This window comes from Cebus imitator, unplaced genomic scaffold (genome assembly GCF_001604975.1).
Source record: "Cebus imitator isolate Cc_AM_T3 unplaced genomic scaffold, Cebus_imitator-1.0 Scaffold171, whole genome shotgun sequence".
In the NCBI taxonomy this organism is placed as follows: Eukaryota; Metazoa; Chordata; class Mammalia; order Primates; family Cebidae; genus Cebus; species Cebus imitator.
In genome coordinates, this window is record NW_016107486.1 from 1056862 (window position 1) to 1073738 (window position 16877).

Below are 16877 nucleotides of genomic sequence, written 5' to 3' on the forward strand. Positions count from 1 at the left end.
GGCAGGAGAATTGCCTGAACCCAGGAGGCGGAGGTTGCAGTGAGCCGAGATCAGGCCATTGCACTCCAGCCTGGGTAACAAGAGCGAAACTCCGTCTCAAAAAAAAAACAAAAAACAAAAAACAAATATTCTATAACTCTCCTTTTGTGTATAAGGCATAGTTTCACTTATCTGCCCACTTGCAGTTAGATGTGACAATGTAGTTTGCTTGGCCAATAAATGTGAATGGAACTGATGTGCGGAAACTTTGACAGCCAGTATCTACTTTTTCACATGTTCTCTTTTTCCTCAAAAGAGAACATGTTTAACATGTATTGTTAAAAAGCAATATGACTACTTAAGATAATTCTTATATAAGGTAATTACAACCACAGCTCAAGAACTAGGAACAATTTTTACTAAGAAGTACCTGTACAGCATCACAGGGCTATACTTTTGAGAATATATTTATTTCTCCCAAGACTAGTGTTTTTTTTATTTTAAAAGATAAAAGTTTTAGAACACAGTCTTCGCTGTATTTCCTGCAATCCTTGCTATTAATATTAAAATGTATTTAAAAGTAACTTTGATATGTAATTTTTAAAACATATTTAAACATAATGAAGCACTAATATTCAAATAAATAATGTTTAGTATCTGAAAAAAAGTTAAGATTTAAATATACTGTCTGGATATTCTCATAATGAAACACAGAAGTGTTATTTGCAAGAAGGAATGCTACCCAGTGATTTTGTTTTCTAATGACTGTTTCTGGGTCTCTTGTTAGAGGAGATAGGTGAAAATCATCCCACATTATCACATTTCTGGCAATTCCCCCACCTCTTCAATGACAGCTTCATAGGCCATCATTGGGGGAAGGGGTAGCAGGAGGACAGATATAAGAAAAAACCTTCAGCTACATGTTAGAAACCAATGAGGACTAACACCCTTGCTTACAACATATCTCCTTCCTCTTTCCCTGTATATTTTTAGTGCAATTGACTGCAGAAAGAATTGGCTGCCTGCTAGACCCAGAAGCAGGGTCTATTCAACTATTCAGTGATTTAGAAAGAGAGTCAGAAGAAACAGAATTCCTTTTATTCCACAAGGACTCATAAGAACGTGTAAAGGTAAATATATTTAAGTATTTGAGGTAAACATCAGATTTTAGTGTAGAGTATCTTTTTTGTTTAGGCTGCTGTAACAAAATATCTTGGACTGGGTAATTTGTAAATGATAGAAATATATTGCTCACAGTTATGGAGGCTGAGAAGTCCAAAATCAAGGCAACAGCAGATTTGGTATCTGGTGGGAACCTGTTCCTCCTAGGTGGTGCCTTCTATATGTCCTCATATAATGGAAGGGGTGAACAAGCTCTATTGGGCCTCTCTTACAGCGGCACTAATCTGATTCATGAGGGCTCCATCCTCAAGACCTAATTACCTTCCAAAGCCCTACCTCTTAATAATATCATGCTAGGGATTAAGTTTCAACATATGAATTTGAAGGAACATTAAATGATCTAAATTAGTCAGGTTTCTCCAGAGAAACAGAATCAATAGGATATAAATAGATAGCCGGGCGCGGTGGCTCAAGCCTGTAATCCCAGCACTTTGGGAGGCCGAGGCGGGTGGATCACAAGGTCAAGAGATCGAGACCATCCTGGTCAACATGGTGAAACCCCGTCTCTACCAAAAATACAAAAAATTAGCTGGGCATGGTGGTGCGTGCCTGTAATCCCAGCTACTCAGGAGGCTGAGGCAGGAGAATTGCCTGAACCCAGGAGGCGGAGGTTGCGGTGAGCCGAGATCGCGCCATTGCACTCCAGCCTGGGTAACAAGAGTGAAACTCCGTCTCAAAAAAAAAGAAAAAAAAAGAAAGGATATAAATAGATATTTAAGAGGATATTTATTATGGGCATTTCCTCAGCCAATTATGGAGGCCAATAAGTCACCTGTTATGCCATCTGCAAGTTGGAAAGCCAGGAAAGCTAGTGGTGTAATTCAGTCTGAATCTCAAGACCTTGGAACGTGGCGTGCTGCTGGTATACATTCTGAAGTCAAAAGGCCCCAAAGCTAGGAGTTCTGATTTTCCAGAGCAGCAGATGGATGTCCCACCACTAGAAGACAGCAAGTTCACCTTTCCTTGCCTTTTTGTTCTATTTGAGTCCTCAAGGGATTGAATGATGCCTGCCCACATTGATGAGGGCTATCTTCTTAGTTAGTCCATTGATTCAAATGCTAATCTTTTCCTGAAACACTCTCACAAATACACCCAGAAATAATGTTTTACTAGCTATCTGAGTATCATTTAGTCTACCAACTTGACTAGTATTTTTTCCCTTAAAATTACTAAAATTACAAAGCATCTGTTTAATAACTTTATAGGGCAACATTTTATAACCAACACTATATATTTAACATATTTGCCAATATTTATCAAACATAATGGGTAAATAGAAAAAAATCTTTATCCTATATTCACTTTTATGGAATAGATGTGGATACCCTAGAAATCATCTAGAAGGCTAGATTTGGGGAGGAACTTGAAATGTTTTTGTCAGGCCTCCATGTGCAAGCCCAGACCCAGAAAGTTTAAAGTCCTGCCTGCCTCGGCTGATCACCCTGCAACCCCAGCCTGTGTTGGCCATTATACCTGATTGCCCAGCAGAGCTTCCCCGCCCCCTCCACATAAGCGTCCCCTCACCCCACCCTGCCATCTTAACTGTTATTATGATAATGTGAATACTCCTCACCCCACCCTACCATCTTAACTACTCTTATCCCACCACTATTGTAACTGAACTGATGGTAATGTATACTTCTTGCCCCTACCCCCACCACTGTAACTGATCTTACTCTGTAACTTCCCACTGCCCACCCCAAACCTATAAAACCAACTCCTATCCCACTGCCTTTTGCTAACACCCTTTTCGACCTCAGTCCATCTGGACCCAGGTGAATGAACAGCCATGTTGCTCACACAAAGCCTGTTTGTGGGGGGAGGGGGTCTCTTCATTCAAAGAGCACGTTTTTAACAGTTGTCAGGGGAAGTGAGGTCAGAACATTATGTATCTCTGTCACTGTGCTTGACATTTTCATTGATGGTGCAGGAGCAATGGCAGCTATGGTAGGCAGAAGTCTAGGAAGTCCCCAAGGTCCCTGCTCCCTGGTGTGCACACTTTGAAGGGCCCCCTAACCTTGAGTGTGGAGGAAATCTGTGAATATGATGGTATATCATTCCCATCCCTAGTTTACTCACCAGATGACTTTGAGTTAATAAAAAAGGAAATTATTCACTGGGCCCGATCTAATCAGGTGAATCCTTAAAAGGAGCTGGTTTCTTCCTGCTATAAAAGAGATTTGAAGCACAAGGGAGCTTAGATGTGTTAGGAAGTTCTCTATTGTTGGCTTTAAAGATGAATGATAAGAATGTGGGCAATATCTAATTGCTGAGTGGCCCCAGCTGACATCCAGCAAAGAATGAAGACCTCAGTCTTACAACTGTAAGAAAATGCATCCTCCTTCAAATATAAGAGGACGCTACGCTCCAAATGAGAATGGAGCCTGGCTGACATTTTGATTTACGCCTGTGAGACCCTTAGCATGCAGCACCCAGCCTCCTGACTTATCAGACTCTTAGCTAATGAATGGGTGTTATTTTAAGCCACTAAATGTGTAGTAGTTTGTTATATAACATTGAAAAACAATGCCGTGGCTAAAACGGCTGGCAACTTGACACAAATCAATGGTGGGGTCCCAGCTGCTTTAGTAATCATCTTTTCTTTGCATGTATGCATTCACTGGAAAAGATTTCAGTTTCTTTTAAGAATGTCCTTGATGAAGGAGTAAAATTTATTCTTTTTATTAAATATTAAACCTTGAGTACTAGTCATTTCAATATTTTGAATGATGAAATAACACACCATAAAACACTTCTGCTGCATTGAAGTATTAATAATGGTTGTTGCAAGAAAAATAATTTCATGATTGTTTGAGTTGTGATTTAAACTAGTTGTTTTTTTTTCATGGAAGACCATTTTTACTTGAAAGTATAACAAACTAATTTTATTCCTACGTTGATATTTGGCAGATATTTTTCTTAAAAGTGAATAAAATAAGCTTATCACTTCCAGGAAAACAATGGACCTTATTTGTTGCCAATGATAAAATTCAAGAATTTCTGCAAAAATTAGAATCTTGGATAACTTAAATTCTCTGCTGTAAGTATGACAACCTCTCCATACATAAAAACTTTTTCTTGGCCAGGAGAGGTGGCTCATGTCTGTAATCCCAGCACTTTGGGAGGCTGAGGTGGGAGGATAGCTTTAGTACAGGAGTTTGAGGCTACAACGAGCTATGGTTAAGACACTGCAATCTAGTTTGGGTAACAGAGAAACATCCTGTCCCTAAAAAGACTTTTTTCTTATGAGATCAGTGGCGTATTAATGAATATAATTTTAAAAAGTATTATAGGCCGGGCACGGTGGCTCACACCTGTAATCCCAGCACTTTGGGAGGCCGAGAGAGGTGGATCACCTGAGGTCAGGAGTTCGAAACCAGCCTGGCCAATATGGTGAAACCCTGTCTCTCTCTATATATATATAAAAGAAAAAAGAAAAAAGGAAAAAAAAATATTATATAAGGAAATGTATCAGTGTTTGAAAGATCTTCATAGATAAGTGAACCAATATTTTCTAAATGACCAATGCATGATGTTATGAAATTATGTATGGGTAAAAGATACATTCAGAGTGCTAGAAAACCAATGGATTTTAATGTAACTGAGTATGAAATATTCATTGATTGTATTCCAAATTCCAAATTTCAAATTTCAACTGTCCTTTAAGAAACTACTACTTGTGGAGTGTTACTTTAGTCTAAAAGAATATTCACAAGTATCTATTAAAATTCTTTTCCACGTTTTAACTCTTCAATTTTTAAACTACATATCTATGTGAGACTGGATATTTTCTATCTACTTCAACCAAAACAACATATTGCAAGAGATGGAATGCAGAAGCACATAGAGGATCCAGCTGTCTTCTGCTAAGGCAGGCATGAAAGATACTTAACAAAAATGTAAAACAATGCCATTCTTTTCATCAATGCTTTTTGCCTTTTAGAAATCTAATTATTTTCATAAAAATATGTTATTTATTTTACTAAGAATGATCTTATTATGCTTATTTAAAAATAGATAAATAAATACGTATTTCAAAAATTTCTCAGTTTTAATTTTGATTACAGTAAATATTGATAGAAATTACCTACAGAAACAAAATCCTTTTGAAGTCTTTGGTAATTTTTTTTTTGAGACAGAGTCTTGCTCTGTTGCCCAGGCTAGAGTGTAGTAGTGTGATCTTGGCTCACTGCAACCTCTGCCTCCTGGGTTCAGGTGATTCTTCTGCCTCAGCCTCCGGAGTAGCTGGGACTGCAGACTGCACCACCATGCCTGGCTAATTTTTGTATTTTTAGTAGAGATGGGGTTTTACCTTATTGGCCAAGCTGGTCTTCAACTCCTGACCTTGTGATCTAACCGCCTTGGCCTCCCAAAGTGTTGGGATTACTGCCACTGTGCCTGGCAGTAATTTTTTTAAGTATGAAAATAATTTTTAAAGTATAAAGTATAAAGACATCGCCAAAAAGTTTGGGAAATGGCATATAGGACAAAGTTAGGAAGCCCTGGCTCAGAAAGTTTTGGGCCTTGCCCTGCAACTCACGTTACCTGTTTTCATGCCACCTGTCAGCCAACTGCTAAGCCAATGCCCACATTAAAAAAAGTTAAATCATTACTATACTATGGATATCAACTTTTGGTTAGAGTGGCCTAAATTGCTATAAAAATAGTCTCACGCAGTTCAATATATAATGCCTCAAACACAAACAAGTTTATTTCTTGCTTATTTAACAACTGCAGACATTATTCCACACTGTGATTCAGTATCCTAGGGTCCTACTCTTTGAAAGCTTTGCCATCCTTGTTGCTTTGTTGCTATCTGCATCCAGGTGGCAAAAGGTAAAGGTACTCTCACTTCTTTAAAACTTTGCCCTAAAGAGGTACACATTACTTCTCACATTTTATTGGTGAGGATTAGTCACATGGCCACACCTGGAGGATAGCCATTTCTTAGCTATGGAAGGGAAAAATGGATTTCGATGTATATCTGGCTATCACTGTGATATGGTATATAGAGACTGCCTCAGAACTAGATTTTGGTATGAATCTTGATTCTACCATTTACCATGTCTGTGTTTTTGTGTGAATTATTTTATCTGTGAGGTTCTTTCTTCTTTATTGTATGCTTCAGTCCTTATCTGAACTTTTTTTCCCACTCTATGCCTCATTTTTCATACATAGTAGTGAACAGGAAACACAAAACCTCTATTTCATGGAGTTTACATATCAACAGGAGCTTCCATGTTTGATAACTGTGTTAAACTTGATTCACACACAATTTCATAGTTTGTGGCACCCTGAAGTTTCCTCAGGAGTTCTAAAAATTCTTGGAAGGATAACATACTCATGATCTCATCTGCTTTCTAGACTCATCTTCCTACACGTGTTGCCTTTTTATTCACCATATTGTTACAGAAGCTCAATTCAGCTGTTTCATACATTTCCACCAAAACAACTCACCCAAAGTGAGCACTTGTGGGTAATGGGGACTTTCCTGAAGACCTTGGTTAGAGTGATAATGCCCATTGCAGAGCAAGAAACTCTGTAACCATAGTGGCCACGTTTGCTTTCAAAACCTGTTTATCAAAGTGTTTTCCCCACCCAGTGGGGAAATATTTTGTTGTTTTTTTGAAACGGAGTCTCACTCTGTTGCCCAGGCTGGAGTGCAGGGGCACCTCATCTCATTTCACTGTTTGGATGTTTTCCCATCCATTGGCCAGACTCCCATCTCCCACCGTTTAGTTATTTCAGGAGAATTTAAATTCATTTCCTTTTATAATTTAGATCAGTTCGGCTTTTTTAAGTTCCCACTCCAAAATCTTAATCAAGTTGCTCAGCAGATAAAAGGATTCTCTTTCTAATTCTCAAACAATATAGTTTTAAGAGGAAGTTACGATTATTGAGTGCAAACAAAAAAAGTCTGTATAAGTTTATGTACCTTAGGATCATGGCTCGAACCAATGCTGAGGTGATGAATGACTACAGCAAAAACTTCCTTAGGGCAGGAACTTCGTCCCCAGGGCCTAGTTCAGTACTTGGCAAATTGTATTAGATTGGTACAAAAGTAATTATGATTCTTGCCAAACCGCAATTACTTTTGCACCAACCTAATAATATGTGTAACTATTTTTGGAAAAGAATTACTGAATTCAGAAAGTTCGGATTAATGACCAGCAGTTTAGTAGTTTATATTAATACCATGGGGAAGAAAATGATAAAGAATGTTTTCATATCTGTATTTTCATAGAATTTAGTTGCGATTGTTATAAAAAACTAACAAGTATCACTGCACATTTTAGCTATTTTACAAATATGGCTGTGTTCGGGTAATGATTGCAATGAAAAAACTGCTGGCTAAATTTTTCTAAAATTAGTAATAGGATAAAAATAAAGTTGGGAAATGCAGCAGCACAGAAAGGAGCAGAGGGAGATTGAGAAAGTAAATTAACATTGTACTGAGTTCCTATTCTTTATAAGCCTCTCTAAAAAGCGATTTTTAAATAGTAATCTCTTAAAATCTGCACTACGTCCCTGGTTGTGAGACAGTATTTCCCCCTCTTACAGATGTGCAACTTGACGCTGACAGAGTGGTTTGCTACCAGGCGCACATGGAGAGGGAGCGCTAGAACCCTGCTCTCCTAAATCTAGATCACGCTGCTGTACTTGAAGGCTCGGTATCTCTTTTCCGATTTTGTGTTATAAGAAATCGGTAGGAAGACACTTCTCCGAACCTCTTACAATCGATGACCGCAGGGGGCCGCTGAGGAGCTCCGAGGCGGTCGGTCGCCTCCGGGAGCTTTGCGTGCGCGTACCCTGAGAGGTCGACGGCCGCCGCGCGCCGTCAGCGACGCCGCCGTAGCGCTCCGTCGCCATAGCGACTACCCCTGGCAACCGCCAAGCTCTGCGGTTCCATGGTAGGGCTACAGGTCTGAGCGAAGCTCCCCTCTTCCCTTCACTTCCCTCCGGACTGGTTTCTTCTTCCTTTCCCCTTCTTCCCACTTCCTTCCACCCCCTTCAATCATGGCGAACGAGAGTGCGGACGTTCGGAAGCTCTTCATCTTCACTACTACCCAGAATTACTTCGGGCTGATGTCTGAACTCTCGGATCAGCCACCGTTGTCTAACTGTCTTGAAATTAACGACTTCTTGGATGACGGCAACCAGATGCTCCTCAGGGTGCAGCGTTCCGACGCCGGAATCTCGTTTTCCAACACAGTACGTATGGTTCCTTGCACTCCTCCCTGACCCCAACCACTCTTCAAGTCCCCAGGCCCAGCCAGAGGGATGTCCGGGCACACACAGCTTTACCAACCGGATCCTTTTCAGGAACCCAAGGCTGTGTCCACCTCTCCTGCATTATTGGCTTAGCTGCATTGGCCTCGTACTTAAGCATGTAGTTTCCAAGCTTTACATCCTACCTGACCGAAGGAGGTTCCCGTTCCACACATCTGAATAGTAGCAATTCTATTCTTTTTAAATTTTTATTCGGAGTCTTGCTCTGTTGCTCAGGCTGGAATGTAGTGGCGCGATCTCTGCTCACTGCATCCCCAGTCTCCTGGGTTCAAGCGATTCTCGTGCCTCAGCCTCCCGAGTAGCAGGCGCGCGCCACCACACCTGGCTAATTTTTGTATTTTTAGTAGAGATGGGGGTTTCACCACGTTGGCCAGACTTCCTGTCTTGGAGTGATCTGCCCTCCTCGGCCTCCCAAAGTGCTGGGATTACAGGCATGAGCCACTGTGCCCGGCCTATATTCTACTTTTAAAGAAAGACTGCAGATAACGTTATAACTAAAAAGAAGACATTTACTTTGTTTTTTAAATCTTTGTCTCTCCCACTTTTGAGGTTTTTTTTTTTTTTTTTTTTTTTTTTTTGAGGCAAATTTTAGTCTATCTTTCTTGGATTATGCTCTGATTTTAACATTGCTCGAGGGAAAGATTGGTTAGGAATTTAAACTTTTGCGAAATGATATGATACATTTCAAAATAAAGTTTGAATTCTTTTTTGGTGTACAACATGTGATGTACTGATTTATTAATTGCACTGCTCCCTCCATTGGCAGGATTGCTTAAAAAATGGGTTGCATTTGCAGTCAGGGTGCATTTATATAAACCTAAAAGAAAAACACAGAAGAAAATTCCTGACACATTAAAGGGGACTCAGTAAACGGATTTAAGTTAATAAAACAGAGACATATTTTCAACCTTTTCCTCTTGTGTTCACCCTGATCCCTAGGCCTAGCAGAATATTTGACACTTAGAAAAAGCATTCAGTGCATTTTTTTTTAAGGCGGAGTTTCGCTCTTGTTGCCCAGGCTGGAGTGCAGTGGCGCGATCTCAGCTCACTGCCATCTCCGCCTCCCAGGTTCAAGTGATTCTCCTGCCTCAGCCTCCCAAGTAGCTAGGATTACAGGCATGTGCCACCACACTCTGCTAATTTTTTGTGTTTAGTAGAGAGGGGGTTTCATCATGTTGGTCAGTCTGGTTTCGAACTCCTAACCTCAGGTGGCCTACCCGCTGCAGCCTCCCAGAGTGCTGGGATTATAGGCGTGTGCCACTGCGCCTGGCTTCAGTGCATTTTTATAGGATGATTGAATCATTCACCCCATTCACTCTCTTTCTTCTTAGGTTTAATTAGATTCTATTTAATAAACATTTACTTTGAACTCAATACATGGAAGGCACTTTGCCAGGCTTGATAGGTTTACAAAGATATAAAAAGGATAATCATAGCTAACATTTACTTTCACTTTAGACTCTGTCAAGCACTGTTCTAAGTAGTTCATATGTATTTGTTCATTTAATATCCATAACAATACTGTAAGATAGGAACTATTCTTATTCTCATTTTATGGCTAAGGAAAGTAAGGCACAAAAGTTACAACCTAAATGTTAACTTTCTTTTTCTCCTAAGGTAGTGTAATTCAGGATAGAGCCCCCTGTTTTCTGCCTTTCCGAGACTCACAGTGGCTTAGGATGACATATACTCAGCAAATGATAAAATGAGGACACGCTGTTGTAAATGCCACTGAAAGTTCATATAGAATGCAGCAGGCAAAATGGAAAGGGGTTTGGATTTGTGAAAGTGTATCTTGGCTTGGGTATTTAAAAGTTGAAGCTATAGTGCTCGCTTCGGCAGCACATATACTAAAAGTTGAAGCTATAACTTTTTTTTTTTTTTAAGTTAAAGCTATTACTAGTAAAGCCCAATGATGTGTCTGTTATTTTTAGTCGTACACTTTGCTGCAGGTTTTTAGTCATATTTGACATTTTTTAATGTCTTCAGTTGTACTTTAGATGTCTGATAGTTAGCATGATTCAATAAGTTAATAAGTCAGCAAATATTTATTGACTACCTACTAGTACTGGGGATAAAGTCTTGAACTCAGAGTTCGTATCTTAAAGGAGTGACATTGGAATGGACAAAGGTAGGCTAAACACGTGCTACAGATATATGTAACATAATTTTGGGTATTGATAAGTGCTTTCAAGATAAAAATAATGTTATAGTAGTGATGGGGTGGGATGGGGAACTACAGAAATATGGGGTGGGAGATAATACCTCTCTGGATTAGTTATCTTTGAAGTGAGATTTGAATGATGAGTTGCAGGCAGACATGATCTGGGGGAAGAATGTTCTAAGCAAAATAAACTGTTAAGTACCAAGGCCCTGAGCTGGGTTTTAACTTAATTTCAAGGGGCAAGAAAAAAAATCTAAAGTGATTAAGTGAAGGGACATTGTGGAAGATGAGAAGGGAGAATAAGGCATAGGCTGCTAATTTAGGACGTTATATACCATTTAAATTGAAATAAGAAGTTATTGGTAATATTAAGAGAAAGCTGTGATCTGGTTTATTCTTTAGGACAGGGTTTGGCAAACTTTTTCTGTAACAGGTCAGATAATATTTTAACCTTTGCAGGCCACAAGGGCTCCATTACAGCTACAACTTGGCCTTTGTAGTGTGAAAGCAGACATGTAATCAACTTTGTAATAATACATGTAATTGAATGGGAATGGCTATGTTCTAATAAAACTATGGACACTGTTATGTGGATTTCATATACTTTTCATATGTCATGAAATATAAGCATTTGAACAGCAACAAAGAGTAAAGTTTCAGCTCCTTTCCAGCAGCCAAAAATGTAATTATTTGGTTAGAAAAAAGTGGTGTGAGACCCATTTAGCTGTTCTTCACACACAGCTGTGACCTTGTTTGAAAGCTTTTTAATGCATAGACTTCTTTTCCTGAAAGAAGAAATTAGAATAGCTGAAAATGTATGTATAATGCAAGAACTTCCTTTGAGTAGTATACTTCTCAGCTAATGAACTAATTACTATGAACTGACCTATTTTAAACAAGGTTGCTGTAGTGAATTCCAATTAAGCTCATCTGGTTCCAATTTAAAATAATCTAGCTCTATGACAATTTAACAGAAAAACTTTATGCTCTTAACTCAAAATTTTCGGTTAAGGTGAAAATAATTTTAGCAGATAGACAAATTTATTTTGGTAGTTTTGAGTGCGTTTATAATTTTAAAATCACCTTTTAAAATGCTTTTTCTAGGTAAGAGGGTCATTAATGTTTTTGTTATAGACTTTCTGGGTTACTAGAGAAGTATATTATTCATTGTGTACCTGGAGCATACAGCTTTGATCTGTACTATTACTGATTCTGGCAGAAATGGAATCTGGCTGAAATGGAATCTGGCTGGAATGGATTCTGACTGGAATGGAATAGTTAGCAGTCAACAATGTATATATTGTTTTATTGTTATAAATAACTTACCAAAGTGACTTTATTATCTCATGTAAGTGGGAATAAGCTTTTAAATTAAAGTATTCTTAAGGAGATAAGAGATAAATTAGTTTTAATATGTTTATTTTTTCCAAGAGATATAAATATAGTAATATAACTTCCTATACTTTTTCTTCAAATATTAAATGTCATAAAGGTAACATTAAAAATCATTTATCACTTTAGGTTGAGTTTGGTGACACAAAAGATAAAGTGCTGGTGTTTTTCAAGCTGCGACCTGAAGTAATTACTGATGAGAATCTACATGATAACATTCTTGTTTCATCTATGTTAGAGTCACCTATTAGTTCTCTTTACCAAGCAGTACGGCAAGTATTTGCACCAGTGTTGTTAAAGGTGAGTAAAATAGCTGTCATTTTTTTTTTAACTGAAGTATTTGGATGAATGTTTTCACACAAACATAAATATCTATTTTGTTTTTACTGTTAATGTCATTAATGTTTTAATTTTAATTAAAATATCTTTTATTAACTTTTTTAACTTAAATTTTAATGTACGTTGTGTTAAAAAATAGAGAAATTGGAGAAAGGTATAAAATGCAATCCACATCAACTCTTACATTTCTACGTTAAATGGTTTTCATAGTTTTAACTGTTGAGAGACTTTTTATTCTTATGAAGTGGAGGTGGGGGGAAGCTTTAAGAAAAATGAGTTTTTGGACAGTGTTTTGGGAAGCCAATTTGATTAGCAAAATTTTGATCAACCTTGGCTGCTCTTATCTGTTTTTATTTAGGATCAGGAATGGAGCAGAAACTTTGATCCTAAACTTCAGAGTCTTTTGAGTGAACTAGAAGCTGGGTTGGGTATAGTTCTACGAAGATCAGACACTAACTTATCAAAATTGAAATTTAAAGAAGATGACACACGAGGTATATAGCCATAGCTTAATAAAAGAAAGTACAGAATGATTGTCTCGTTAGTACATTGGTAAATGAACGTATTTCTTTGTAGATTTCTTCCAATACTTTTGGAATTTCTCTGAGCATAGGTTTTGAAAAAATGAGTAGATTTATGTGGATTTGTAGAAGAGGAAAATATAATTGTTAACGATGTGTAGTTTACTTTGAGCCTCCAGAGTAGCTAGAACTACAGGTGCATATCACCATGGCTGGCTAATTTGTTTTAGTTCTTGTAGAGATGAGTTTCTTTGCCCAGGCTGGTGTCAAACTACCGGCCTCAAGAGATCCTCACTACTTGGCCTCCCAAAGTGCTGAGGAAGTAGTATGTTCTATAAAGTCACTGTAAGCACTGAGTGGTGAATATTGAACCTTCATTCCTAGGAGCAATACAGGATTAGGTTCCTTTGAGCCCCTGGCCACAATATCTCATCAACTGATCAATACATAACTTTATTTTTTTTTTCTGTTTAAAGACGCTTTAATTCACACATATTGTTGATTCATAAACATTGACTTCATGGCCAACAGCACTGTAACTCATACCTGAATGAAGCTTATCTAACGCACATATTTTTTCTGTAAAGCACATTACAACCTTCTTGTGCTTTGGAACAAGGAATTTAGCACTTTGGGGGCCTTTTTAAACAGTGAATCACTAACAAAAAGCATGAAGATCTGAAAAATGTGGCATGAAGTAGACTGCAGGAAGGACACTTTGTTTATAGCATGAAATAGGAAACAGTAAGGTGGTGTCACCTATAACCTCAGCTAGGAGCACCTGTGTTAAATGACTCAAATATTTTGCTACTCTGCTGCTCATTTGTTTTCTCTGATATTCTATACCATTTTTTTTTTCCCTTTTGACTTTTATAGGTATCCTTACACCAAGTGATGAGTTCCAGTTTTGGATAGAACAAGCTCACCGTGGAAATAAACAGATTAGTAAAGCAAGAGCCAGTTATTTTAAAGACTTGTTTGAAACTGTTGCAAGAGTACGTGATTCATACATGGTTATATGTCAGGTTTCTTATAAAAGTACTTTAGGATTCAATTTCTACAGGCTCTCTGTTTTAAAATATACTTGATGATTGTGAGCAAAATAGATTCTTCATATGTAGAAAAGATTATTTAAGTTATATATATAAAATGAATTGATAAATCCAAAACTTAAATTATAATCTTTATAAAATATTTTTCTCAAAAACAAAATTACAGCTGGTGTGGTGGCTCATGCCTGTAATCTTAGCACTTTGGGAGGCTAAGGTGGGTGGATCACTTGAGGTCAGGAGTTTGAGATCAGCCTGGCCAACATGGTGAAACTCAGTCTCTACTAAAAATACAAAAATTAGCTGGATGTGGTGGTGGGTGTCTGTAATCCCAGCTATTTGGGAGGCTGAGGCAGAATAATTGTCTGAACCTGGGAGGTGGAGGTTGCAGTGAGCTGCGATTGTGCTGTTGCACTCCATCCTGGGTGACGGTGAGACTCTGTCTCAAGAAAAAANAAAAAAAAAAAAAAAAAAAAAAAAAACCACCAACAAAAAAACCCACCATGAAACCCAAATTACTTTTCTGCAGGTACTTAGTGAAAAACAAATATAACAGGTTTATCCATACAGAGGTAATATGTTCTTTTGAAAGGGTGTTCACTTTGTTCAAATTAGCATTTTGAAGTAATCTGAAATATGAAAAGTTTTAGTTTTATGTTTATTTAATTGGTTATTCCTTTATGTGTCTACATTGAAATTGAGTGGTCATTTTAAGTAGGATCATTAAAAGTCTATTTACTTTTCAAAATAAATATATAGTAATTTTCTACTCATTTCCACTGTTATTTCAATAATATCATTTTAAGAGAGTGTTTTAAATGGTTTTAAGCTTTTCTGGTAACAGTGATGAAATACGGCATGATAAATCTTGACTTTGGTTGTGTTATTCTTAACTATAATATTATGAATGAATAATGAATGAATAAAGACGTGAACTATATGTGGAGTTGAGATCACCTTTACTGGGTAAATTTTTAAAAATCAAAATTTAAAGAAAATTAGGTCAATTGTGTAAATGAATGAGTAGACTTTTTACAATTCTTATTTTTTCTTTTGTCTTTTCATGACATTTATGTTTGTGGGAGAAACTAGGTGTATTTGAAAGTAGTATATAGGTATATAAGAAAGTAGTTGTCAGCTGTTAGAAAAAGGAGGAGAAAATAATATGGCAAATATTAGAGTTGCGACAGTTGAAAAGGCCTGGGAACATTTTGATTATATTACCCAGGGTACAAATATAATTATGTTTAAAAATTAATGCATTTTGGTTTCAGGAGTTTTATAATTTGGACAGTCTGTCCTTACTAGAAGTTGTTGACTTGGTGGAGACAACTCGGGATGTTGTAGATGATGTGTGGAGACAAACAGAACATGATCATTATCCTGAGTCACGAATGTTGCATCTCTTAGACATCATAGGTACTAGTAAAAAAATGAACTTTCGGAATTTTGGAAACCTGTCTTATTTTGTTTTCTTTTTATCCTTTAAGTTCTTACTTAAAATGCTCTTTTATGTAATACTGTTATTGAAAGTAAGTCTTAAAGCAAATCATGTAGAATTATTTAAATAGATATTTGTATATAGTTGGGTAGTATAAATCATATGTGTCAAATTCTTTGACCATTAATATAACCAAATTTACATAGCTTTTTAGTACTTATGCATATATTAATTTAGGGTATTTTGAAATAAGCTGCAATGTTATTTAAAATATATGTTTGTTTGTTCATATTAAACATTTTAACCTGGAAATACCCTTGCCATTATATTCATAAGGAAATATCAGATAAGTACATACACTTTTATGTACAAAGATATTTATTACAGCATTGTTTGTGATAAGTAGAAGTAAATAGCAATTACGGATTGTTTCCATAATGCAATATCCATACAGTAGGCTCTACAGTCTTGAGGAAATTGTGTATATATTTCTACACTTAAAAGGTGTAATGGTATATTGAAAACTGAAAGATGCAAAAATGCAAAGCATTGTGTGTGTGTGTGTGTGTGTGTGTGTGTGTGTGTTTAAAAACAGTTGTTACTGAGAGTGGTTGGCTAAGTGTGTGCATGTGGTATTTCACAGATCCTTGGTTTGCTAATTTGCATATTTTAAAAATTTTATTGTAATCATGTATTTTATAATTATTCTATAAAAATAGATTTATTTCCATTAAACTCTTTGCTTTATGTTTTATTAGGTGGTTCATTTGGAAGGTTTGTTCAGAAAAAGTTGGGAACTTTGAACCTTTGGGAAGATCCTTATTATCTTGTGAAAGAAAGTCTGAAAGCTGGTATTTCAATTTGTGAACAGTGGGTGCTAGTCTGTAATCATCTAACAGGTCAGGTGTGGCAGCGCTATGTTCCTCATCCATGGAAAAATGAAAAATATTTCCCGGAAACACTTGACAAACTAGGCAAACGCCTTGAAGAGGTATCAATTTGATTATCTGGATCTTTGTCTTTAAATGTAAAGCATGTCCTCACTTGTTTGTAAATATATTTTATAATTAATAAGCACTGTACATCTGCTGGAAACTAGTTTTGTGAGAGAATAGGAGTTAAAGTTCTTGTGGGGCTAATTTTCACATCCTTTCCTTTTATTTGGTGTGTAACTGGTCAACGTGATAGTTGTGAATTTATATTTTGTTCTTTATTGTAAAAAGAATTATCAGCCCACTTGACCGTGTATGGAAGCTTTCAGGTAGTCTTTTGGCTATTGCAATTGTTTTTAAGTTGGGACAGCTTTTTATGTGGTATTCAGTGGAAATATTTGAAACAATTGCTTAATTTACACAAGTTTCAGTAAAGAATACATATTTAAGGCCGGGCGCGGTGGCTCACGCCTATAATCCCAGCACTGTGGGAGGCCGAGGCGGGTGGATCACGAGGTCAAGAGATCGAGACCATCCTGGTCAACATGGTGAAACCCCGTCTCTACTAAAACTACAAAAAATTAGCTG

At 37.1% G+C, this 16877-nt stretch overlaps 1 protein-coding gene across 6 annotated transcripts in view; it reads left to right on the plus strand.

Moving 5' to 3' along the window:
- The first annotated feature begins 8001 nt into the window (after positions 1-8001).
- DYNC2H1 (dynein cytoplasmic 2 heavy chain 1) overlaps positions 8002-16877 on the plus strand; it is a 390963-nt gene continuing 382087 nt past the window's right edge. For 5 of the 6 annotated variants that reach the window (XM_017544781.2, XM_017544786.2, XM_017544784.2 and 2 more), the window contains exons 1-6: positions 8002-8373; positions 12137-12307; positions 12705-12840; positions 13744-13862; positions 15191-15335; positions 16116-16348. In XM_017544781.2, coding sequence (XP_017400270.1) covers positions 8179-8373; positions 12137-12307; positions 12705-12840; positions 13744-13862; positions 15191-15335; positions 16116-16348 — 999 coding nt within the window. In that variant the 5' untranslated portion in view covers positions 8002-8178. The remainder of the gene's footprint in view (positions 8374-12136; positions 12308-12704; positions 12841-13743; positions 13863-15190; positions 15336-16115; positions 16349-16877) is intronic. The other variant, XM_017544787.2, reaches the window with a different exon arrangement.